Genomic DNA, 25,419 nt, shown 5'->3' with positions numbered 1-25,419 from the left:
CTGTGGGGTTAAATGTGAAATATATTAAGCATAAATATCACAGACTTTTTAATTTTTTTAATATATGGCTACTAGGCAATTTAAAATGACAAATATATGAAAACCAATTTGACAATAAATTTCATGTAAAAAAAACAGCAAATGTAGTCATTTCTATTGGATGCCACTGGCCTGAAGTTCACCCTCAGGCCACTGGATCGGGTGCTCAGTCAAAGGGAAGTACCTATTATGTTTTTGGTGGATACTGAGCCATCGTCCTGATCGCCAGTTCTCCATGGACCCCTGGGCCCTCACATCTTCATTCCATTTCCCAGGGACCAATGGGTGCTGTTGTAACATAGGTTTTGCAGATGGAGTGCCAGGAGACAGAGGTTTGTGGGAGCTTATACATTGCACGTGGCCCCCATTTTGCTAAAAAAGATGTGGATTTGGTTGGAGTTGCAGGATCTTTGAACCAGATCCTACTCCTGCTGTTCTGCTCTTGCCTGTTTCTTTAGCTGGGATGGAGGCCTGCATTGCCACTGGCAAGAAGCAGCTGTCCACCCCTTCCCTCGCATGAGGGCCCAATGCTGCACCTGGACCCAGAGGTGCCAAGGAGCAGGGGTGAGGTGGCTGTGCTTGCAGGAAGCCACTGCCAAAGCACTTGGGCTACTGAAATGCAGGCAGCAGCAAATGTTCCCATCAGTGAGGGCCTCTGGCTCAGGCCCAGCCCTCACATGCCATCTGTGTCCCTAGAGGTCTGGCATGCAGCAGCCTCCCCGTCAGCCTTGGTGTCCAGGAAGGTTGTGGGTGTGTGTGAGAGAAGTGGGGGTCCTCAGCAACTGGGTTAACTGAGGACCACTCTTCCAAGGTCATTCAAGTGGAGATTTTGGAGAACTGGGTAGTTTCTCCCTTTGCCAGCGCAGAACCCTGACTCTCTGTGTTGGGCTTCCATTTACCCAGCCTCCTGACTGGTGCATATTCTTCCCCAATATCTTAAGATCCTTCCAAACCACTGTTGAGGTTACTGCAGTTCTCATATACATGTAATGAGTGATTTTACCCAGGCTGCACATTGGAATTACCTGAGGAACTTTATTTTATAATATATCAGAAAAATACTAATGCCTTGTCCTACCTCCCAGAGATGCTGGTGTCATTGCTCTGGGGTATAACTTGGTGATCTGGGTTTTAAAAATTCTTAACTTCTCCTTTTCACAAAGGAACTGATGTATTAAATGGACCTTTCTCAGAATGTGTCAGAATCTACAGGGAAGGGGGTACAGTGTGATTGTTGAAAATGCAGATTTCTGAGTCATCTCTTAAGCCTTTGGAATAAGAATATTTAGAGAATTTTAAACAAATGTTTAACAAAAACAGAATTTTTGACAAATAGCCCCAATGGATCACAGGTACACTGTGTTGTCAACATCACTATATTAAATCATTAACAACTTCATATGGATTTTTTTGTTATCCCTTGTGCATTTTAAAAGAGCCAAGAAAGAAGGTTAATGCAAAATTCAAAGGAAGTAATCTCTAATGATTCTCACTGTTAAATTTAAACTTCATAAAAGAATTTTCCATTATGGGGGATAAGACTGGAAAATATGCCAATAATGTATACATAAAGCAGTAAACATACAGTTTCCTTGGGATGGGAGAGAGGGTTGCTTATGGTTTGGGGGACAAGTGGGATTAGTGCTTACCTTTTGTGTCCCGGTTGGCGGCAGGGGGTGGGGGGGGGCGGGGGTTCTGCCATCAAAGCTATCCAAGAAAACCTTCTAGCCTTGATGCTTCTTCACCAAGGAACTCCAAGAAAGCTGATGGAACCCCACAAAGTTCCACCAGGGGAAGGTTTGGCAGTTGCTGACAGCCTCATAACCTGAAATTCAGAAACTTGCTTTGGTATCATGGATTAAAAGAACAAAGGTAGAGAGTCAAGCCTGGATTTGAGACCCAGCTCTGCCTCTTGCAGAAGACATTTAAATTCCCTGTGACTCAGTTTCTCTATCTTCAGAAAAGAGATACCTCTTCCTGCTTGAGAATAGCGGGTCCTCATTCAGTTCAACTCAGTCAGTGTTTAACCCTGCCCTCACTCTGCCCTGTCACAGTGAGTGCACAACAGCACCTTGGTCCCTCCATCCACTCAGGAAATGTTAGTGGGACAATGGTTAAGAAGCTTTGGATGTGCTGTTTTCTGTGTGTAAAATGCTTGTCTTCTTCTAGTTAACTCCTTCTTATCCTTCTTCCCTGGGGAAGCCTCCTTGGACCCCACAGTTGACAAAGCTCTCCATTCCTTCTTTTCAGAGTCCTCTTTGCCATGTACAGTTTTTACTCTGTAGTGTGACCATTGGTGGAGTGTCTTTCTTTCCTCTAGGTTGTAAGGTTCATGAGGGCAAGGGTCCTCTTTGGTTCTCTGCTGTATATTCAGGCCTAGCACAAAGCTTGGTATGCAGTAGTTACCCAAATAAGTGTTTATAGAATGAATGAATGAATGTATGTATGAAAGGTGGAGACAAAGACACACTTTCTGCCCTCAAGGAGATCATGGACAAGAGGCTGAGAGAAAACTGACGACTATAGTCAGGAATGTGAGACATGATTTGATAAAGTCTGCTCAGAGTCTTTTAGGAGTTGCCTTCAGTGAAGCATCAGATGAAGTTAGGGAATGCTGAGAGTTGTTACCTTGCCTGCTTCTCAATGGTTTGATTTTTCAATAGAATAAATGGAAGGAAGGAAGGGAAGGAGGGAGGGAAGGAGGAAGGAAGGAAAAAGAAACAAGGCTTTAAAAATCCAATCACCCTGTGTAGTTGAAATAGCATTTGAAACAAAATGTGGAATGGCAATGTAAAATGACAATTGTGGCTGCTTCCGGAGAGAACGTGTCAAGAGAACGTGTCAAGCAGACCTGCATTCTTAGGAAGGTCAGTCAGCCCAGAGCACACAGGGAAGCCAAATTAGTGCCAGATGTTTCTTGCAGGGAGGCGGAGCTTGAACCAAGGGAGTTGGTTTGCCTTTCCTCTCTCTTAGACACATCTGGGGGAAATGGTCAGAAGCCTTATCTTTGGTTCCATTGATTTTAGAAGCTTTGTGGGCAACTAGTCTTTAATGCTGCTTCGTTACAACAGTAAAGGAAATAGTTTATTGATAAGCTCCTGTGTTCCATTTGTGGGACTTTTGGATTACTTTGTCTAGAAACAAGTCTTCTCAGCCACATGGTTACAAGTCCTAGTTGAAGCACGTCTTCAGAAATCTAAGCTTGCATATTGGAAGTGGGGGCTTTATTAGTTTTATTAGCAGTAGTGGTATATCTAAATTCTTGGGATTCCTTTCTATGGAGAGGATTCACCAACTTAGTTAAAAACAGCAAACATGTTGCTGGCATTTTCAGGTGCATTTAACTAGAGTATGAAAATTATTTTGAATAATATTTCAAGATAGAGTTCTGACCAGTTTTCTCCCTTTTGGAAGCCTTCAAAATTTATAGATATTTTAAAGGAATTTTGTCCATATAGCACATCCCCAAAACAGTTTAAAATGTTTTTACACCCATCTTCAAAGAAGACAGAATGTCTTCAAAAGAGTGACTTTGAAATTTTTTTCTGATGGTTTAAAGCAATGATTCTTAAAATGTGGTCCCTGAATCAGCCACATCAGCCTCGGCTGGAAGATGTTACAGATGCAAATTCTCAGGCTTATTGAACTGGAATCTCTGGGATGGGACTCAGCAATGTGTGTTTTAACATGCCCGGCAGATAATCTGATCCATACTCCTATTTGACAACCACTGTTCAGCTGCCGCACAAATGTCTCGAAAGGCTTTTGATGCTGGGAGCCTCATCTCGGCATCTGTCATCCTACTTTGCACAAAAGTCAAAGCTAGAGTTTACATTTGATAAAGCAAATTTGACCATTGTCTCGTACTCTGTACCCCATGCCAGCTCAACCCTGAGTCTGTAGTGGGCACTTGGCAACCACGTGCAATGATGAATGAATGGATAGCCGTAGAATGGTGCGGGACATTCAGAGGAATGAGTTCTTGTGCAGGAAGATCTTATAATGGAGCGGACAGGGAGGGGAATTTGGTGATCAGGCTGAGGCAGTGCTGAAATGTGTGGCCAGATTGTGGCAAGAGCTCCCAAAACCCTGAGAAGGTGATGGTACTCCCCCAGGTATAAATTGAAAAGTTGGAAAACTCGTACGAAGACTCAAGGACGTCCACCTCGATTCTGATTTCTCCTTCATAACTGTGTCAACCTTCATAACTGTGTCAAAGCTCTTAAAAATAGGAAATAAAAAGTTCTTCCATGTTTTCTGGCTCCTGCCTTGCTGAGGACAGACTGTGTGCCTGGTCTGTCCGTAGAGAGACTGAAGTATGAAGGAGACCTGAACATCATACACATGCTCATCCTCTTTTTTTTTTTTTTTTTAAGTTTGTATGTATTTATTTTGAGAGAGAAAGTGTACGTGCGAGAGAGGGCAGAGTGGGGGGGGGGGTGGTCGGAGAGAGAGAATCCCTAGCAGAATCTGCACCATTAGTGCAGAGCCCGATGCAGAGCTTGAACCCACAAACGAGACCATGACCCGAGCTGAAACCAAGAGTTGGATGCTTAACAGATTTGAGCCATCTAGTCACCCGCTCTTACCCTTTTTAAATGGCCTTGAAAAGACAGTAAATGGCATTACATAGACAGTCCCCTTTCTCCTCTTTTGTATCTAAACTAAGTGTGAGGCTGAGAGAGGCAGGAAAGCTATATTACCTGATCATGCTCCCATCCCTCCTTCCCTAACATGTGCCCCATGGGAGGGGAACTTGCGGTTTTCTGATTGTTGGTGTCCTGTAAGCCAGAGCCCTAGTTATGCTGTGCGCAGTATTAGCATCTGATCATCACTGGGTAACAGGGAGATGCATGAGATGTTGCAGGAAGTAGGGCGATAGCTGGGGCTGTAGTCCAACCTTTCTAAATTAACAGCGATGCAGTGTTTGGTGGGGCATCCACCCCCATGCAGGACAACCATAATTACATATGGCGACATTTGTACTGGTGACCTTTGCCTTCTGATCTTCCATGCTGTCGGGGTGGGAATTTGTGAGTGTGAGGAATGCTATCTTGTGAAGATTCCTACTTCTTTCAGGATAGGTAACTTCTTTGTAAGAATACAATAGTACATTAAATATATATATTATATATTATATATATATTTTTAGTATAATATAGTATATATACTATATATACTATAATAGTATGTTATATATATAAATATATATTTCTTTTTTTTTTCAATCTGAGGTGAGGGAAGGAGGGAGATATATCAGAGGTGGACAGGCTAGAACCTTCTCTTTGGAGACTTGGGTCTCAACCCACTATAAACTTTAGTAAAAGGGGCCTTGCTGGTTTCATTCTCATCTAGATGGCATTTGCCAAAGCCAACCCCTTTGTTATGGTCCCAAAAGAGGAAATGGAGTGATTTTGGAACCAAGTACATGAACATGAAACTTCATGGTCAAGCCCAGTGTGGGGTGGGTGACTGATTCTGAAGCCTGGTCAATGTTGGTGTCAATGTTTTATTGTCAATTGAATGGTTATTTATCATCTTTGGCCAACTTTCTTGATGTGGAGGGCTTTTGGTGGCATTGCTTTCTAGGGTGCATTGACAATCCTTTTTAAAACAGCACTTTGGTGGCAATATCATAATTGTAAAAGATGGAAATTTTAGGTTGTTCTGGGATGACTTTAAGGTCCTACTAAGGACCTTCCCTTTTATGGTAAAGAGCAAATTCTTTTAAAACTCCCAGTCATATCTGGGACTTTAGCTACAGTTACCAAAAGACAAAGTTGGTTCTGGCTCTAGTTAGAAACTCTGATACCTGAGAAATTCTTAGCCCCCTTTTTGTATCAGTAGTAGATGAGTCTGGAAGTGGGAAGAGAAGGTAGGTAGGAACCCATGTAAGTTCTCTGTGGCTAAATGGCAATAGATTCTGGAACTAAGGGAGAAATTCCAGCTTACTAAGGGATAAGAGCAAACATCCCAGAGAGGTAAGAGTCACCTGCACATAATACAAGTTTCTCAGAGGTACCCTCTGCCATTGAAAGGAGAGATATTAGTATCCCTCTGGAAAGGTGATTATGTTTGAATTTTGACATTTAAATATACTGCTGGATTCTGCTCACAGATTCTCAGAATTTTCCTTCTATTTTTATTGTGATTAAATTTATTGTGTGTAAAGTTTGCAGTTTTAGCCATCTGTAAGTGTACAATTCAATAGCGTAAGTACATTCACAATGGTGTACAACCATCACCACTCTCCATTTCCAGAAATTTTTGATCAGTCTAAACAGAAACTCTATACATATTAAACAATAACTTCCTGTTCCCTCCCCTGGGCCTGGCAACCACCATTGTACTTTGTGTCTCCTTGAACTTGATGACTCAAGGGGCGGCATGCAAGTGAAATCATGCAATAATGGTCCTTTTGTGTCTGGAATATTTCACTTAGCATAATATCTTTAAGGTTCACCCATGCTGTAGCATGTGTCAGGATTTTTTTCCTTTTCAAGGCTGGTTTTCCATTGTACATATAGATCACATTTCGTTTATCTGTCATCTATCAATGGACACTTGGGTTGCCTCCAAAGCTGTTACGAACGTGGGTGTACAAGAATGTTTGAGTCCCTGCTTTTGCTTCCATTTTTTGCCTAAGAATGGAAGGATTTGAGAAGTAGGGCAAAGGTGGCCATAAATGTAGTCCTTGGTGATGGTGAGTGGCAACTGGTGACCTGACAATGCTCCAGAAGTTTTCTCATCTTATGAAACTAATTAAATTAAAAATCCAGTTGGCCAGCCCCACATGCACTTAAGCCAGGACAATTTCCCCCAAAGCTCATTAGCTGCAAAGTTGGGAGCTTCACCAGCAATTGGAACTTTTTCCCCTGGATTTTTCAGTAATTAGACAGGAAAGGTCTCTCAAACTTTCGACCTCGAATGGAACATTTTATCTTGCTTGCCAGTGCGCCAGTTTAATGCTGTTGGTAAAAATATGTGAAAATCAACCTTTTAAGTTTTGTGATGCAATGATACAAGATTTCAGTGTCATTAAAGTTCGATTCTCAGGAAGGTCACAGGCTTTAGGGAAAGTTTTCTGACTCAGTGTTACAATGGCTTTCCATCATTTCAGTTTTTTGTTTCAGTTATAATAAGTTGAGACCTTCAGAGGAGCACATTTGAGCTCTTCTGTATTTTGTGTTGTGCAAAGTGAAACGAACATGGTCAACAAAACCCAAGATGTAAGATAGTTGACAGCTTCATGGCATTTGGGAAACACTGACCTGCAAAAATTCACACAACCTGTGCCCTGGAGTTATATCAACATGAGCCCCCACGAGGCAAGAGATTGGGCAACTGACTTATAATTAATGCCCCCGATTCTTCTTTGGGGGAGGGGGAAAGAAAGAAGGACCCAGACCCTTTTTATCTATTCCATACTAGTCAAATTCTTCTCTGCCTTCTGCAAAAAGCTCATTATTGTACTTAGTTTGTCTATATATAAGCAAGCATATGATTTACAATAAGATTGTCCTTAGTAGCTTACATTAAGGAGCCCTATTATTTTCCAAGGTTTCTTTTTATCTATGGTCATTTTGAAATTAGCTAACTTGGAAATGGACAGAGACACATTACTAGGAATGTAGTAGGTTAATAAATATTAATAGAGACCCAGTATTTGTGATTAATTAGTGGAGTATAGGTTTATCTCCGTGTTCCTTACAGCATGTATTATGTATACATACACATCATACAGATATTCATGTACTACTTACACACTTACCTTTACATTAGTTTGTGTCTCACCTCCTAATGACATGTACTTCATTGTGTCCCCACGCATTCCTGGTCCTGACCCTAAACTCTCAACTTCTTCATGTAGCACTCCTGACATCCACCACCTTAATTGAACCTGTTATTCACAAAGACATGGTTTCCCTCTCTTCTCTCATGTGGATGGCTTATTTCCTCACAGTCCAGGGACCCCCTGGACACTCTGATCCTCCATAGCCTCTTCCATCTTTGTGCAAAACCTTTTCTCTTGAGGTTCCTGCCCTCTGACAGTACAACAGAACTCTCACCCTGTCTGCTCTCCCTGATGCAGGCTCCTACCCACAGGCTCCTCTGCCATTCAGGGTGGTTCCATCCCCGTCCCTTCTCCCTGCCGCAGCCCCAGCCATCCTTGCTGGGTCTGTGGCACGTGATTCTCCTCGCTAGCCCCCGTGCATCCTAGATCCTTAATTTCTTCAACCATGATGCTGTCTAGCCCCGCTCCACTCCAGCCACGTGTCCCTTGAATCCTGCCTTCACAGGAAACTATACCTCACCTTCTTCTGGGGTTTGAAACTCCACAAAGTCTCACTCAGTGAAGGTCCATGTCTTTCCAGCTTTCTTTTGCTTTCAGTAGACCTGGTCCCCAAACTTATTCTCCAGTCTTTTCTCCAAATACACATTTATTTGACAAATATCGATTGAGACACTTTGCCAGCTTCTGGGAGTTTAATGATGAATAAAAATGGACACGTAACCTGTCTTCATAGAACTTGCAGTCCAGCAGAGGAGAGAGAAATTGATCAAATGATTGCACACAAAAATGTAAAATGGTTGCTGTGCTAAGTGCTACAAAGTGCCCACTGTGCTTATGGGGGACCTTCTTGCATTAAGTGACAAGAAAGTGGCAGCAGAACTGAGATCTGGAGGATGAAAAGTATATGACCTGAGGTAAGACTTCCAGGAAGAAGAAAATGCTTGTGCAAAGGCCCTGTGGTAGTTGGGAGTAGGGAGGCACACATGGTGAATAAGGACTAAAATTTCTGTTAATTGGAATTTATAACAGAGGAAAGAGGCCAGAGTTTTCAGAGTCTTTTAAGCTGTGTTAGAGATTTTCTTTTTCTTCATACTAAAAGCCATGGAAGTCATTTGAAGCAATATAAGGGGGGAGGGCCCTCTCTAATTTATATCTTGTGTCCTAAAAATCCAGTCCATTCTATAGTGAGTATGGTTTTAAATATTGTATTTTTGGAAGGACCAGATTTAAAAATGCCCCCAAAGGCATCGACATTTTCACTAGGCTTCCTAACATTTGAATAAAACACAGTTTTCTCTTATCTGGAAGTCCTATATGTATTTTATAATTCTAAATACTGACTACTGAAAGCACTTCTTTCTTCTTCCTTTCTTTCATCTTGAATACATCTGTACTTAAACTGTTGTTTGGAGTCTTGGCTTTCAGTGAATCAGTTTACTGCATTTTTTGGTAAGCACTTCATAAGTCAAAAGTATTGTGCCAGAATGTTATTTTGGAAACTTAGGGGACCTTTGGATGTTTAAACGGCACTGTCAAAATATTGGTTTTATATTTTACAAATCTTTTGTTATTTAGGATAACAAAAATATCTTTCTTTGTAGCAAGATTACATCTTCTCTTGAGAGTGATTTAAGGGTGAGGCAAACATTACTGACCAGATTGCGAAGAAAAAAAAAAATATCCTTTCTTTTTTTTCCCTTAAGAAAACACTGATACTCAGAGTGTGAGTTTCTCTGGGCAAAACTTACAGAAACATAGGCTTTTCGAAGAATCATAGGGGCAGGAGGAGAGGAGACTGGGTGAGACCATCCCTCAATTCCGTGTAGCAATAACAGAAAGAAGCACAGAGCCAGGAGAGAGCTAGTCCGTGGCCCCTCCAGATTTTGTTGTAGTTTTGTGGGATGGCAGGCTGCACGAGCGATTGATTGTGCTACTGGAAACACAAAACTATGAATCCAAGTGTCCATGGTATTCCCACTTGTGATTATCTGAAAGAAACATGCCCTCTGACACGAATTAGTGACACACATAATGGCCATCAGGCTGAATTACAGTTATGCGTGAATGGCATCCCACTGACTTCAAAGAGCGCTGCCTTTTCAAGCCAAACGTTTTTAGTTCTTTTGCTGTGTGCCATGACCTGGCAAGGTCCTGATCTGATAATCATCTGTTCCAATTCCCCATTTCACAGATTGGGAAGCTGAGTCCTGGAGATGTTTTGTGATATGCTCAAGAGCATACTGCTCTCTAAAAAAAAAAAAATTAAAAAAAAAAAAAAAAGGGCGCCTGGGTGGCTCAGTCGGTTGAGCATCCGACTTCGGCGCAGGTCACGATCTCGCGGTCCGTGAGTTCGAGCCCTGTGTCGGGCTCTGGGCTGATGGCTCAGAGCCTGGAGCCTGCTTCCGATTCTGTGTCTCCCTCTTCCTCTGACCCTCCCCTGTTCATGTTCTCTCTCTGTCTCAAAAATGAATAAATGTTAAAAAAAATTAAAAAAAAAAAAAAAAAAGAGCATACTGCTCTCTGCAGCAGAGTCAGGACTCAAATCCAGTCAGGCCTCCTGATGGGAGGTCTGCGCCCTCTGTGCCACGAGTCTGTCTGCCAGTGCACCTGGCACCTATCCTTCACGGCAACAGACAGGTGGAGCCGGGGTGTTGGGCATTTCTTTTCTTCTCCTTTGGTTTTCCATTCTCCTCTTCCCCTTCCACTTTGGGCATTTGTGATGGTGGTTCTGTTCCTTCTACGTCCTCTTATTCCTTGGACATCCCAGAAGTGTTGGTTTATATGTGTGGCATTTACCAAAGCCACGGGGGACTCCTGAGTAATTTAAACTTCTGGATTCCTTGCTTGTTGAGAGCAAAGACCAGGCCTGACTTTGCTCTTTAAGTTTCCTATTTCCCTCTCTCTCCCTCCGGGCTTTGCACATAGGAGTCCAGTAAATGTTTGTCGGAGTTGTTAAATTCACCAGACCAAACATTTTAATTTGGATGCTGGAATGATGTGATCACTCATCAACAAAACGTCCCCACGTTGTTTTGCCTTGGGAATTCTTGGGTCTATTGTTTTTATATAGTGAATTTTATTGTATATAAATGATACCTCAATAAAAAAAAAAGTGATGTGCCCTAGGGATTCTGTGTAGAAAATGGTCCATTTTCGGAGGGGCGGCTGCTGCCAGTAGCTGGCGACAGCCCCAGTCAAACATGCAGAATCATTAATTAGGGTCATTTGTTCGGCTGTGAGCTGAGCAGAATGTATAAAACCTGCCCAGGAGAGAATTGATTCATCCCCCTCTCTGTACTTTTCAGAGTACTTCCAACACGATCCTCAAAGCCTGCAGGCCTCATACATATGTTCTAATGGGCTAATTGTTAAGGCGACATTTGTAAATTAATCCCTGACTTGAGCTAAGTGGTTTCCCCTAATGGCTTTAATTCAGTGACTCCCATTCTTGGCCATACATCAGATTCACTGGTGGAGCTTGTGAAAAATAGAGGTGTCCGGCTTCCCCCTCCCCCGAGCTCGCCGTTCTCTGGTTCCAGGGCAGGACGGGGGCATCTGTTTTTTTGTTTTGTTTTTTTTTTTTCTTTTTTTTTAGGAAAGCTGCTCAAGTGTTAGGATTGTGGTGGTAGCCACCTTTATGAGCCTCTGCTCCAGTGTCTGGAGGCCCTCGCAGACTTGCGTCGACTGGAAGCACTTGGGTCCAACTCAATGACTTGGGACCAGTTTCCAGAACAGGCAACGTGCCTAAGAGCCCCCCTTCCTGATTCGTTCACTCTGTGTCCACCTCACTGGGACTGTCCTTTCCTTGACGAGCTCCAGTGACCTGAGGGGAGCTATTCTGTGCGTTGCTATCCTGTTTCCCATTTTTTGAACTTTTGAGACATTTGGAAGATCTTCGGGGCCTGCTGCAATGTCCATCATGAAAATACCTGTGAATACCCCCTCTCTGTTCTCCATTTATCATCACGTTCCTGGTGCCAGCCAGTTGTTAAGGACAGACTTATTTCTTTTAAATTTTCTGCCTCTGTGTCTCTGTGTGTCCGTGTTCCTGGCATTCTTCTGTGCAAACACATGTCATGCTTGATCTTGAAGTTTTGAAAAGCAATGATGCAAGGGCACCATTGTTTCAATTACATTTGTCAAATCGCTTTTGTTTTTAGGTATCTGGCACTCTGTAAATATCACAACGTACTTTGTATCAGCACACAACATGTGGGTATTTTCAGTAAACCTAAAAATACGGCAGTTAGCACCATCCCCGGTAGCCAAGGTGATTTGGTGAACCCGGCCTAGGAAAGCTAGAAAGCCTCTGGGAAAGGTCAGCACACAATGTGCCCTGAGAGGGAATGCTCATACGTCCCATGTGTCACACTGTGCTTACAAGATCTTGTTTGCCACAGTGCTTTGTAAAGTGCTTGCTTGTTATAATGTGTCTTCTGTGACCCAGCTGCTGGAGGGCTAGTGTTTTTCTGTCTTAGGAATTATGCTTTTCTTGGCCTCTTCTTACCATGTCCCTTGGGCTTCAATGTCCCTTATTCCTGGGACCATCGAAGCACATGGAAGGACTCCCAGTGGCCTTCCCCCTTACTGAAGGGATATTAGAGTAGCCGTTACGTGTAGGAAAAAGGAGCACTTTGAGGACAAAAGGCCTATTGAGACAAGAGCCCCTGTTGTTCTGCCTGTCCCTAGCTTCTTCTCCCATTTATATCTCCACCCAGTCAATACCTTATTGCATATTGACTATACCTATGCCATACAGTTGAGCACTGATTGCATAATAGCATAGCATTCATCTATGTAAGGATTACTCTGCAGAAGAGTGTATTTCATGACTGTAAGTGGACTTCTTTCATTTTTCCTAGGGCCTTAGGAGATGTGACATAAATACTTAAGATAATTATTTGGGGGTACTCTATAACATAACCATCATAGCATTTAGGCAAAACAAATCTAATCATTTTGTGTAGTTGGATTGAATTTTTTCATATTTAAGCAGAGTTCTCAGACAATGGGGGATTTGTCAGAGAGGGAGAGGTAAGAGATGGAGAGAACAAGAGAGAACTAGTCCTTGGCCAAGGCCCTCTAGAAGACAAGTCCTTGTTGGATCCCTATTTTCATGGCCTAATTCAAAGGGTTGATTCCTTTTCTGCAGCACCTGGATCCAGGGTGACAATGTAATCAAGCCTGACATGATAAAGAGCCATGTGGCAAGTTTCAAAATCACATGCACAGCTGCCTTAATACTGAGAAGCAGGTACCCCCCGCCCCCCGCCATTGATCATTTTATTCCTGGAGGCAGGTGGGTGGAAGAGTTTGGACACCCTGAACCTCCTCATGAGAAAGCCTTCCGGCAGAACATGTGGACCCGAGAATAGGTGCACCCAACAGCTTCAGTTCTTGGGAGCTTTGGAGGTCATTTTTCTCCTGGATTTCTTCCCTCCCTTACCCTCTCAGAGAGATGCCGCTCTTTGAGTTTGCATCGTGAGAAGATAGCAGGAGTCCTCTCCTCCTGTCACTGGCCGATTTGCTTAAATAAGCTGCACATTATTCCCTGTCACAGAGGCCGAGCGAAGGCAGCTGGGACAAATTAGTGTCAGCTACTTCGTCTGGCCCCCCAATGCTGGGAAACCCTCGCCATTGCTGGAGAGCTTAGATTTTGAGCTCATTTCATAATGATGTAGATGCCATTTTCAAGGACTTCCATCCTTTTTCCTCTCCTCTCCCCTCTGTCCCTGCCCTCCCCTCACTGGCCTGGATAGCCAGCTCTGACCAAAGCTCAGCATTCACACACACACACACACACACACACACACACACACACACACCAGCTGACAGAGATTACTCTTGGGTCAGCTGTTTATGAATGAAGAAGAGGTCCTTTTCCTGTGTCCTGGCCACGCCCCTTCTCTTTGCAGCATTTTGAGAATGAGGTCGGGGCGGGGATCTAACTGCTTATGTCTCAGAAATAGCAACACAGATCAAAATTAATCTTAAGCTATTTGTTTTGCTGCCTCATTCAGATAATGGAGGGAAAAGCTGAGGCCTGTTTATGCTTTTGTTTGTTTGTTTTTGTGCATAACTTTGCAAAGAATGAATGAGTGAGTGTGTGTGAGGGGAGAGCCTGGGGTGAGCCTGTCAGGGGGATTAGCACCCGGTAGAAGGTACTTGGGTAGAAGGTACTTGCTAGCAGACTGCATGCAGGGTTTCCTTGCATTCAGCTACAGCGTGGTTTAGTTTTTGAGACAAAATGGAAGAATAAAATAAGCCCCAGTGGTGTACTGTTTTACCACTTCCTTTTGTAAAGATAATCTGTCAGGTGCTATGAGGCTGTGTCTTCCTTCCACAGTGTCCGGCAGTTTGTAACTGTCAGTGTTTACTGTGTGGTCCGCTCTCTGTCCCAGGAGCTCTGTGGGGTTCTGCAATGTTTTGAATGAATACCGTATGCAGATTTCACTTCCTATTGGCCACTTCGGTGCACACACACAATACAGCATGATCCCCGCCCCCCCCCCTCTCACACACACACACACACACACACACACACACACACACACATACACACACACACAGCTCGACCATGCCCAGCCATTACATAAACTGAGATTCATCTCTATTCACCAGCCAATGCCACAGTGATGTCAATATGTAGATACTATGAGGAGGCTGACGCTTCTCTCTGTCTATAGACCCTTTAGAATATTAGCATATCTAAAGGTATTTGTTGAGCCCTGGCACTGTGTGTGGTCATGGTGTTTACTTTTGTTTTCATTCTTAATTATTGGTTCTCCACGTCTTTATTTTTGAGACCATTAAGTTGCCCTCCCGGTCTCCTCTGTCAAAGACTAAATAAAATAGGATGTGGAGTGGGGACACAAGTGTTGGTATCGGCTTCCGCTGCTACATGTGCATTGGATGGACTTCAGTGTGACAGGTATCCTTCGAAGGAGATGCCAAACTGCCTTTCAAATCAGTGGTGATTAATTTTGAGTGAAGAGTGTAAAGATGAACAAGGATTCTTGTGTAGCTGGCCTAACGTATTACCTAATTTGGCTTCCTGCACTTGAACTATTTCCAGAATACTGAGAAGTGTTGTAACCACACACAAACACACACACACACGCATACATATACACACACACACCAATGTATATACACACATTTGTACAAGCAGAAAATTTATGTTTTTCAAATTGATGTTTCTGGTGTGGGGACAGGAAGTAAATCAGGGGTTGTGTAGGGCTGGGGGTAGGAACGGGGATTAACTGTTCATGGGCGTGAGGGCTCTTACCGGGATGATGAAAATGTTCTGGTACTAGAAGATCATAGTGATGGCTGTACCACTTGGTCAATTTACTTGAAGTCATTGATTGAATTGTACACTTACGATGGGCGAATTTTATGGTATGTAAGTTATATCTTGGCAGAGCTGCGAAAAATGGATATTCCCATATCTGAGTTCCTCCAGGCCCAGATTACACATAAGATGACCAATTGTATCACCCAGAATTTTTATTCACTCTTCCCACTGGAGTGTGCTGACTTCATTGCAGAGAAGCGGGACCCTGTGCTAATAGGGCTAGATGAGACCCAAAGCCATAGATATAAGAGTCTACCCTGACCCCTGTTGGCCAGCAGTGAGGTTGCTGCCCGCTGCAAGGTGCGGAGTCAGCATCAGGGTATCCTGGGGAGGGGGGGTGGTGGGCGGCAGTTCGAGGGGCTGAGATTCCCAAGCGGGCCCCAGAAAGCAGTTGGAACCCTGCTTCCCAGCTGCTGCTGCACCTGTGTCAAAAAAAAACCCGAAGCTTCCCAGTGTCGGCTCTTAAGTGATGGCATTTTCCTCTTCTTTTGCAGGTTGTCTTAGTCTTTGCTCTCAGCATTGGTGCACTTGTAATATACTTCATAGATTCGTCAAAGTGAGTATTCAAATACATTGTCTTGCCCTCTTTCCTAAAAACAATCGTGAGCCTCTACATTGATCAGTTTATTGACTTTAACACCAAAATTTGCAAGAGTCTTTTGAGTGTGGAAGGCTTTCAGAGGACGGCAGGGCTACTCTGTGCTGGTTTTCTGAATGGGAAAACAAGTTCTCACAAGGAAGGTTACTTTGATTCTGCTGGCCTGAGAGGGGGGAGAGGTATGTGAGGGTGTTATTTTGTTTGCTGGGTATTATTTATTTTGAAATAGCTGTTTCCCGTCGAAGTATTTGCACTGAAGATGTCAAGAGGTTAAGAGGGCTTTGGTGTGAATGTCCAACCACTGGGAGGGCTACAGGTATCCAGCCAGTGAGGGTCTGAACTATTCTTGCCATGGTGGTAAGGTCCTCTTCTCATTAGGGTTTCTGATGCTTTAACCTTATTGGAGGTTAGATTAGGAAGCACGGCTCTATCCTTTGCAGCTACCAAGCAGAATATTCAGCAGAAGCATTGCTCGCTGGTGCTTCTTCACTTGTGAAGGTCACAGATGGGACGGAGGAGTTCGTGATGACTCCCAGAGGTGGAGACCCATGGCCATCTAGGATTTCCTAGAGTGGACATTTGTGCAGACCCCTAAAGTGCCAGTTGAGCGAACTCGTGCTCTAGGGTGACGCTGAGGTGGGGTGTTGTGACGTTGTAAAGGCTTCACAGGAGGCAGGAGAGGTCACTGAGCAGAGCTGCTAGGTGGTGGCCAGCTCTGCTCTGGTTCCTGCAGGTGTCACCCTGGTGGGGGGGGGCGGGAGAGGAAGGGGCTCATTTATTCCAATGATTCTATTGCGAGTTTGAGGCTGACAGCATCTGGGAAACTGGAGCTGAGCTGGTCTGACACACCTTTTTGTGGCGACATGTACTTGAAAACTGGGCAGTGGACTTGAGCTCTTTTCCTACACAGTCTACTGTGAGAGTGTTTTCAACTCTTTGAACTCCATCCCTGGTATGGCCGTCTGCTAGAGTTTGATTCCAGGAAACCTGCTTTGTGTCCTTGTTGGAGCAGACCCTGGGGTGCCTGAATTCTGAGCCTAGTGCCCTTTTCCTGTGGCTCAGGATGGTAGCAATGTCATGCACGCCTGAATTCTAAATTTCTCAGAGGCATCTGGTCACCAGCCAAAGGATTTTGTGCAATTGGGTGCTGATGTGCAATTGGGTACTGAGGCCAAGATGCCATGTCAGGGAAAATAAAGAAAACGTCCCCTTTAATCACTTGTCTCTGGGCGTCAGCCAAGTCTGAGAGTATCAGAGGTCCTTCTGCCCATTGCCACACATGAGGCTGGACTGCCTTCACCTGTCTCAGGTGGAGGAGGGTCCTTTAAAAGTCCTCCAGGAGACAAGATTCCACACACTCCCTCCATCAGCTCTTCCTGGCCAAGAAAGAGAAGAGCTTTTTAAGTCTGGAAAATTCCAGCTGGTATGTCATTGAAGGTAAGCCTCTTTTAAGTATCTATTCTTCATAATTCTGGACCATATTTGAATTGAACCAAAGATCTCCTAAAGCCCTGGTCTTATTTCTCCATTCCCTTTCAGGAGTGAGGAGTGTTCTCACATGTCAGGGGATGCATAGCCTGTCAGCTTCCGTGGCGGGCTCAGGAAATGGGTTTGGGCATGCATATGTGTGCCCCAGACAGACCAAACCCTTACCTGAAGGTGAGTGTGGTGATCAGTTAGGAGAGATGCCTCGGCACCTTCTTTCCCTTCCCCACCCTTTCTGCTCCTCTGTATTTCTCAGAAATAAAATACTCTTGTTAGATGGATTTGAATTGTGTCCTTTTTTACAGTGTTTATTAAGAGGCAATCTTTCATCCTGGTGTTCTTGGCTCCATGTGAGAGGATGGAGAGGAATGAAATTCTCTAAGACAAAAGAGCCTCTTCCCTGGATACCCTGCACCATCTCAGCACCCTAGATTCAGCTATGATTTTGCTAAGCCTTGGGAAATCCAGCGTTGGGAGCCCTCTCTGGTTCTGGTTTCTTTTATGGACTTGCAAAGAGTCTATTCCAAAGATGGACAGGCGACCCTGTTCTCCACCTTTTTTCAGCAAAAATGCCAAAAATCTTGGAACCAAGCTTGCCTCCACTCTCCCTGGAGACTGTCCTAGCTCAGTCCTTCTTTGTCCCTCAAACCCACACATGGTTGGGCAAAGCGAGACTTGGTTTATTTATGTAGGCCCTTCCATTTCTCATTTGCATTACTACCTTTGGTTCTAAAGCCATCTCCCAAGGTTCTGTACCGTGGGTGACCTGATCGGCACAGCCAATACCAAGGAGGCTTCCATCTTCCTGGGGAAAGACCAGCAGAGCATGTGCATATCAAGCAAGGGGAAGAAGTAAGGTTGAGTCTGTAGAGTAACCTTTATGGCAAGTCCACAGATTCCCAGGAATAAACAAAGAACCTGTTAGACATTGTAATCAAGCACAGTAAACAAGAGAAAATGAAGTTCTGTCCACACATAAGATGCAAATGGAAAATGTGTAAGAAAGCAGGATGTAAATTCCCCAAATCCATCTATTCATTCAAGATTCTCATCGATTGTACAGACTGGTGGTTTGGCTGGCCATTTGGGCATCTTGGAATGAGAGCTTTAGACTTCTCTTGGAAGTTATACTATATCATCACCCAGTACTGGGAAAAAAAAAACACCTAGTATTCTTCCAATGAATTTTAGTTAACATTTATGCCCTTTGAATAAATCAATCTGTAGGCTTTCCCTTGCATGAGCCTAATTGGGCAGACATTGTCGTGAAGTGGCTTGTCTCAGTGAATTTTGATCAGAGCTGGCCTCCCTCACAATGGTGGGGGATACTCCAGCAGCACAAGCTCAAGATGTGAGGCTCTCTGCACCCAGCCCCTTGCAGAGTGGGAGGAATGCAGATCAATATATGAGGTAAGTTCCGGGGTCTGCCCTGCTGGCTCAGTGTCAGGCAGTCCCGTCCAGGCTGTGCGAATGGGCAACAGGTGGGGAAGGCAGTTCAGATAAATGTCGTGAAGGGTGGTTGTCTGATCTTTTTAACCTTTCAAAGCTGAGTTTAGTATCAAGGCAGTGGGTAAGTCATTTCCAAACACAGCCTCTCCTACGCATCTTTCCTTTCCCATTGTTAGGCCAAGATCGGTCCCCAAGCAGCTCTTTTTCATTCAAGGGTTTGAGGAGCCCTTCTTTGGGTCTTAGTTTTCCTAGAGTGATCGCCGCAGAAGAATCACTCGTGCAGCCTCAAGTGATTGCTGTCTAGCTAAGACAGATTGTGCTCAGAGCTCCTGGAGTTGAAAGCCAAAGAGGGACATTAAACTGTGTTAAAATTATCCTTCATCATCCCAGCAGTAGACTCTCTAGAAACACCCAAGCAGAAGGAGTTGTTCTACCAAGTCTTTGGATAGGCACAAGTGCCGATTCCTTGCAGACACAGAGGAGCACTAAGTCCTCCAAAGACAGTCATCCCGTCCCTCAAAAGATATTAAATTAGCCACATGAGGCAGACATTGTCCAAAAGAACTCCATTTTTTTTCATCCCTTTGAAAGATGTTCTGCCCAATTTAAGGCATCTGCCACTCCAGCTCCTAATTCTGATGTCTCTTGATGTCTATTCCAACCCATTCCTCCCATACACTCTGATACTCTGTGAAGCAAAGATTTTTAAAAAATTGTACAACCAAGTCAAAAGTGCCCCAGACACCCTGTGGGTGATAATGTCACCATTGCTGGTTCCATCCCTGTCTATTTTCTGTCTTTGACATAGGAACAGTAATTCTTCTCTAACAGATAAGAAAAAAAAAAAAAATGACCCACCGATGTCAGTGTGAGGGCAGGATTCATGGATTGCATAATGCAGCAGTTCCTGCTGCTTCTAGAATTTCAAGAGAAAGTTGGAAGAGACAGAGGCTCCAGGCCCTGGGTATTTGCATTTTTTTTCCAGGGGCATTCTTGGAAAGGATGACTCACCTGTGGGGAGATATTTATTCCTTTGATTCATGTTTAAACTCAGCTGCTTCTTATGCTACAGTTCTGTGGGTGATGAATATTTAATACTGCGTATACTGAAAATGAAGGTCAAGTTCTGCTTACTGGTGACTTCAGTGCAGGCTCATGTCTCTGCAAGGCAAGCTACCTGCTGTTACCAGAGTAAAGCTGAAAGGTTATACATTGTTAAAATTTTCCTTAATGACTTTATCTGCTCCAAAATTGCTGGCACACAGTGGGGGCACCCGCTGATTTCACCAGCCTTTGCTCTTGGCTTCTCATACCAGCAGTGAAGCTTTGGGGATATGGACATTAGCAAGGAGGAGGGAAGAGTGGTGCAAAATTTGGAGAGCATTTAATCCAAGGGCTGGATTCCAGGATAATGGTGGTATTATGATGTGGAAATGGCCTTCCCCTGGTCTTTAACATTCATTTAACAATTTACATTTGTATTCATGGATTCATTCATCTTGTATTCATTCACTCATCTGGGACCTCTTCGGTGTGATAACGTGGAAGATTTTTTACACTGTAAAATTGCTTAGGGTTAGGTATGGTTCAGGAAGTTTATCTTGAAGATTGCAGTAGAAATTGACCAGACTGTTTCCATAGTTTCTGGAAATAAAACTGGTACCCTTTACATGATGGGGATACCCACAGCCTTCGCAGAACTGGCCAATCACCAGCTATTTTACCTGCTGAGTGTTCACACAAGCCAGACCTCTTGTCCCTCAGCCTAGAAGTTCTCTTGAACAAGGGAGAGACAGGCAGGTGGTCAGGAGAACTAACATTTCCTGATCATAGACTTGTGTGAGGTATAGTGTCAAGCACATTACAATACACACCACATGGGACCTCACTAGATTCCCCCAACAACCTGATTGGGTGGTCTTATCACCTTTCCCACTGTACAGGTGAGGAGGCTGAAGATGCAACATTGGTCCCAAACCACGTTGCTCATGAGTCGGCCAGGATTTGAACCCAGCATTATCTAAAGGCATCTCTCTCCCAAGTATCTAGAAGTGAAATTCCAGCTTGTAGAAGTGACCAAATGGGTTAAGTGACATGTCACCAGAACAAGATATGGCTTAGCCTCCTTAGCCAGTTCCTCTGTCCTGTTTTCTCTTTTGTTCTCCATCTTCCCATTTCCTACCTTTGGGGCCAGGCCTGCAAGTCAGCAGGGGCCCTATCACAGCTTCCTTCCTAGGACATGAGAGATATGGAACATGTCTGTGGGACATGTGCTGTTTGATGTCTGGTTATGTCTTGATTCATTTTCTCCTATGTTATAGCTTAATAAGACTCCCTTCTCTTTTATCTCAATGGACTGGCAGTATTTGGTGATGGAAGAGGGTCATGTTTGCAAAGAACAAGGGAAGTTGATTGTTTTTCAATGGCTTCTCCCAGTTAAGGGATTCATTCCCAGTAGAAAGACCCTTTCCCCACCCCACCCCCCCATCCCCTTGCTTACCTCCCCCTCTGCGCCTATCATTTGGCACACTAGAGTAGATAATGAGAGAAGCCCTGCTTCTCCATTAGACAGATTCTTTTATCTCTTATCTCTTTAGAAAATTGTACAATTTAGTTAATTTGTTATAATTTTGCATGATGTGCCTAGAAAGTTAGGATTACCAGTGGACTTTAGGAGAATTTGGTCCACAAGAGGTTTCTGTGGAGGTCTTTGTAACAATGTAAGATATCCTGATCGCCTCTTCCAGTCTTGCTCTTGCTGGCCATGAGCACAGGTGTCGACCCAGTGCTTCACACGTGGCAGCTTTGTAGCAGGCGCCTGGCAGAGCTGTGAAGACAGCATCACCACCTCCACGGAAGCTCATCGTAGACTGTGAAGTACCATGAAGTACTATGGAGTACCTGAACGCGCCCCCTGCCTCACAGCAAGAAGAGCTGGGTGGCCCATGGTATAGGGAAGGAAGCTCATCACCTTCCCTTGTGCTCAGCTCCTTTATGGAACGTGGCCTTTCTAGCTGGCGTTCTGAGAAATTCACTGCCGTTCCCCGCCTTGATGCCCTTTTTGAGGAGTCACGGTATGCATTTAGCCTTTGTTGAAGAAGTCAACACAAATCACTGTCTGTGCAAAGCATCCTCCTATTCTTTTTTTTTTTCCTTTTCACACACTCCCCCCCAATTTTCTCTGTCCCTCACTGACATTTTTATTGCCAGGCTTTGGTCTGGAAAATTATGGGTAGGGAAAGTTCAAGGGCAGGATGTTCAGAACAGCACTGCACATCTGTGAAGGGGAGCACAACAGGAGCGCCTGCAGCTGTTGAAAGAATGGAATGTCAGATGGTGGAGGAGCTGGGCCCACTGAGGGGATGGGGGAGGGGGGTGCCTTCAGGGCAAAGAGTCTGTAAATAACTCCCAATGAGAAGTCTTTGTCCCCTTTCAGGATTTAACCTTTAATGGCAACACTCAATTCTCCTATGTGGGAACAACCCTAACTCAACTGTGCCACTTGGTCTAGCTTTCTGAAATGCCATTTTTTTCATCAGGTGGTGCATAAACCTGGCAGAGAAGACAGGTGGAGGAGGTGCCCACAGGGTAACCTTCCCCCTTCCATCTGGGTGAGGCGGTCTTGGCTTCCTCACTTATTTCTCATTGTGCAGGTGATGCCTAGGTACTACACGTGACAGCAGCTGGAAGCATCAGGATGAGCTGCTCATCTTTGGCATTTCCTTGGGAAAAATCAGGGACTGTGTTAGGAGTGGGAGGGAAGACACAGCTAGACCTACTTCCGGGTTTGCAGCAAGGGACAACTGGAGAGAATAAAATGTTAGAACTTGGAGAGATTTCAGAGTCCACTTGGTGCCACTGTTCCCTGTGCCTCAGCATTCTCCCCTGCCTGATGAGGGTTAAGTGACCTTCTCAAGAACACCCCACTTGCCAGGGGCTGAATTGAAGACAGAGCAATCAATGCTCCCCAGTCCAGGGCCCTTTCTCCTTGATCTCTTGGGTTCTTTCTACCACATACAAAATCAACAAAGATGTAATGGCAAATATTCATTGAAGAGCAAAGCAAATAGTGGTTTTTATGTTCATTTTGGAGTTTTAGTCTATCATCATGGGGGCAACTTTAGGGTCATGGATAAGAACAAAGATAATGCCAGATAGATGCTTGGGATTCCTTTATTTCATCCCCCTTGGCAGGGAGGCCCTGAATTCCTTGATTTTATGATCCTTTTTTTTTCTTTTCCTTTTTTTTTCTGTACTATTTCAGAAGGGGAGTAAGAGTTCAACTGTGTTGTGGAAGGTGAACAAGGCCGAATGCTTTGGTTTGGCCTGTTTGGAATTTGTTATGCATGACCTTTGAGGACACGTTGCCCAATGGCTCATTTGTTTCCCTGTGAAAACCCTGTCCGACAACTATGTCTATAAATCCACATTTACTTTCCTCTCCAAAAATTATAATGAATTATTTCTTCTTTCCTCACTACTCTCCAGAATTTCAAAAGAAAACTTTAGATTCTCTGATGCTTTGAAAAGAATGCTTATTTCAGGGAAAATAAAGAAAATGCATTCCCGTGGAGGTTCAGTTAGTGTGTATGTCTTCTGCAATTAGCGTGTGTTTATGTTGCACGAGGGCCGGATCTTCTCCCTTGCACAGCAATGGTCTTCTACCTGATGTCCCAGGCAGACATGCATGCAAAACTCTCAAGGGATTGGGGTAGGAGCCAGGTGGAGAGAAGGTTAGCACTCAGGGCGGTGTAATCCAAACATAAGGGCAGGGCTCGTGCTTAACACAACCCCGGATTGTGCTGAGCTTGGTGGAGATGGTTACAGCTTTATGATGGGTTTTATGGGCTTCAGATGAGGATGGAGATGTGACCTCTGTCTTTGCTTTTTGTCCCCCCTGTCCTTCTTCCTGACAGCCTGACAAATTGTAGCTTTGGGGAGACCCTGGTCAGTGATGAGTCATTTGTGTTTTAAAAATAGAACTTCTTACAGCAAAGATGCCCTTGGGACTTTTTAATGCACTTGTGACTACTCATAGAATTTGGGAGAAGGGAGTGTGTGTGTGTGTGTGTGTAGGGGACAATCCCTGTCCCACCTCTAGACTGATGGGAAAGTATAGCATGGGAGGACTGGCCACCAATCTTACCATAACAACAGAGATAAGCTGAGAGCCATGCACCCATGACCTTAAAGGTATCAGTCAGGTAAGAGATCCCTGTTAAATACTGACTGCGTGTAAGACATTTGCGAGGTATGGAAGGTTTACAATACTATGTGTAAGACTCAATCTTTTTCATTAAGACTTTAAAGTTATAGATATTTTTACAAGGGTCAGGAAGTCTAGCCATCATATGGGAAATAGAGGGAAAATGAACATAAACAAAGGAAAAAGAAAAAAGATACAGGAAAATGGAGGCAACAAAACAAGGTACCAAGGAAGATTTCAGTATAGCATATACTGTATTAGCATATTTCAGTCTCTAATATAAGCATTGCTCAGGATAAGGGCTGAAGTTAGAAAAGCCAAGCAGACAGCTGGATCTTGGGAGTGTTGGCAGGCTGGGGAGGTTTTGAGTTGAGGAGAGAGAAAACTCAGTCTCCCACAAGAGGGGACTCCCATTCTGGCCTGTGCTGTGTCCTCTGGCTTTTATTTTCAGTACGTGCTGAGTCCAGCAAAGCCCCACCTTGAAATGAGCCGCCGAGATAAAGGACTGAGATTGCTCCAGAGGTGGCCTAACAGAACCAGAAAAGCAAACTCTCCCTGTTGGCGGTAATGCCTGTTCTCCACTTGCACACGACAAAAATCTTTGGAGACTTCTCTTTGGAAAATTCCAGAAGTGGCTGACCGAAAGGCATCCACTGCATCTTTCTGAGGCCAAAGTCAGGGTGTAACGTGCCTTTCAGAGGCCTAGTTTATGAACTTGCCACATGCGGAACGTCCCGCGATGTGGTGGGGAGGAAAGCTATGGCTAAGGGAGGCAGTGCTATACTGACAAAGCGGTCCCCACACGTTCCAGGATGTTTGTCTGGAGACCATGGTTTGCCTGTAGGGACACAACGATGATTTTTGTGGGTGTAGGTCCTTATGCCTTCTTGGGTCCCTTTCTCTGTGCAGAATATTAAAAGTCACATTTTGCGACTACATTCATATAAAGATAAATATAATCCAGGCTGGATTCATTTTTACATGTTCGTTATTATTATATTTACATTTTTTCTTCTGATTTTAAAGAAATGAAAAGTAAGACATTTTTGCAGGTCGCTAGAAGTCTGGTGGGCCATAGACACAGTGTTTGCTGTGCCTGATGGAAAGCTGGCTCTGTTTCCTCCCTTCCTGTCAGCCCCATCCATCTGGAAATTTTCACAGATAAGAAAACATGCCCAGAGACAGAAGCCTAATATCCCATTCCTCCCAGCATCATCTAATTGTTTCTGATGAGGATATTTAAAAAACAAAACAAAACAAAAAAACCAAAACAAAAAAAAACCACATTCCATTTCAAACCATGTGTTTTGACTTGGCTTTGGGAAATGAGAACTTCAGCAGCCCAGCCTTAAAAAGAGTGGCACCTGTAGATAAGTCCAATTTTGTGAGAAAACCTAATAATCTTCTGATGAGTTTTAGAGAGAAACGTGTGCTTTGTCTGTCCTTATATCTGAAAAGAAGCCTTGCCAGTTTAGGAGATCTGCTCACTA

At 44.1% G+C, this 25,419-nt stretch overlaps 1 protein-coding gene across 36 annotated transcripts in view; it reads left to right on the top strand.

Moving 5' to 3' along the window:
- The window catches only part of KCNMA1 (potassium calcium-activated channel subfamily M alpha 1), a 722,982-nt gene that overhangs the window by 347,500 nt on the left and 350,063 nt on the right, over positions 1-25,419 (top strand). For all 36 annotated transcript variants that reach the window (XM_053909597.1, XM_053909605.1, XM_053909598.1 and 33 more), the window contains one exon: positions 15,686-15,747. In XM_053909597.1, coding sequence (XP_053765572.1) covers positions 15,686-15,747 — 62 coding nt within the window. The remainder of the gene's footprint in view (positions 1-15,685; positions 15,748-25,419) is intronic.

Source organism: Panthera pardus, unplaced genomic scaffold, assembly GCF_024362965.1.
Source record: "Panthera pardus isolate Hobbes unplaced genomic scaffold, ASM2436296v1 HiC_scaffold_22, whole genome shotgun sequence".
In the NCBI taxonomy this organism is placed as follows: Eukaryota; Metazoa; Chordata; class Mammalia; order Carnivora; family Felidae; genus Panthera; species Panthera pardus.
Note: the sequence above shows the minus strand (reverse complement) of the source record. Positions and strands in the feature narration are given on the sequence as shown.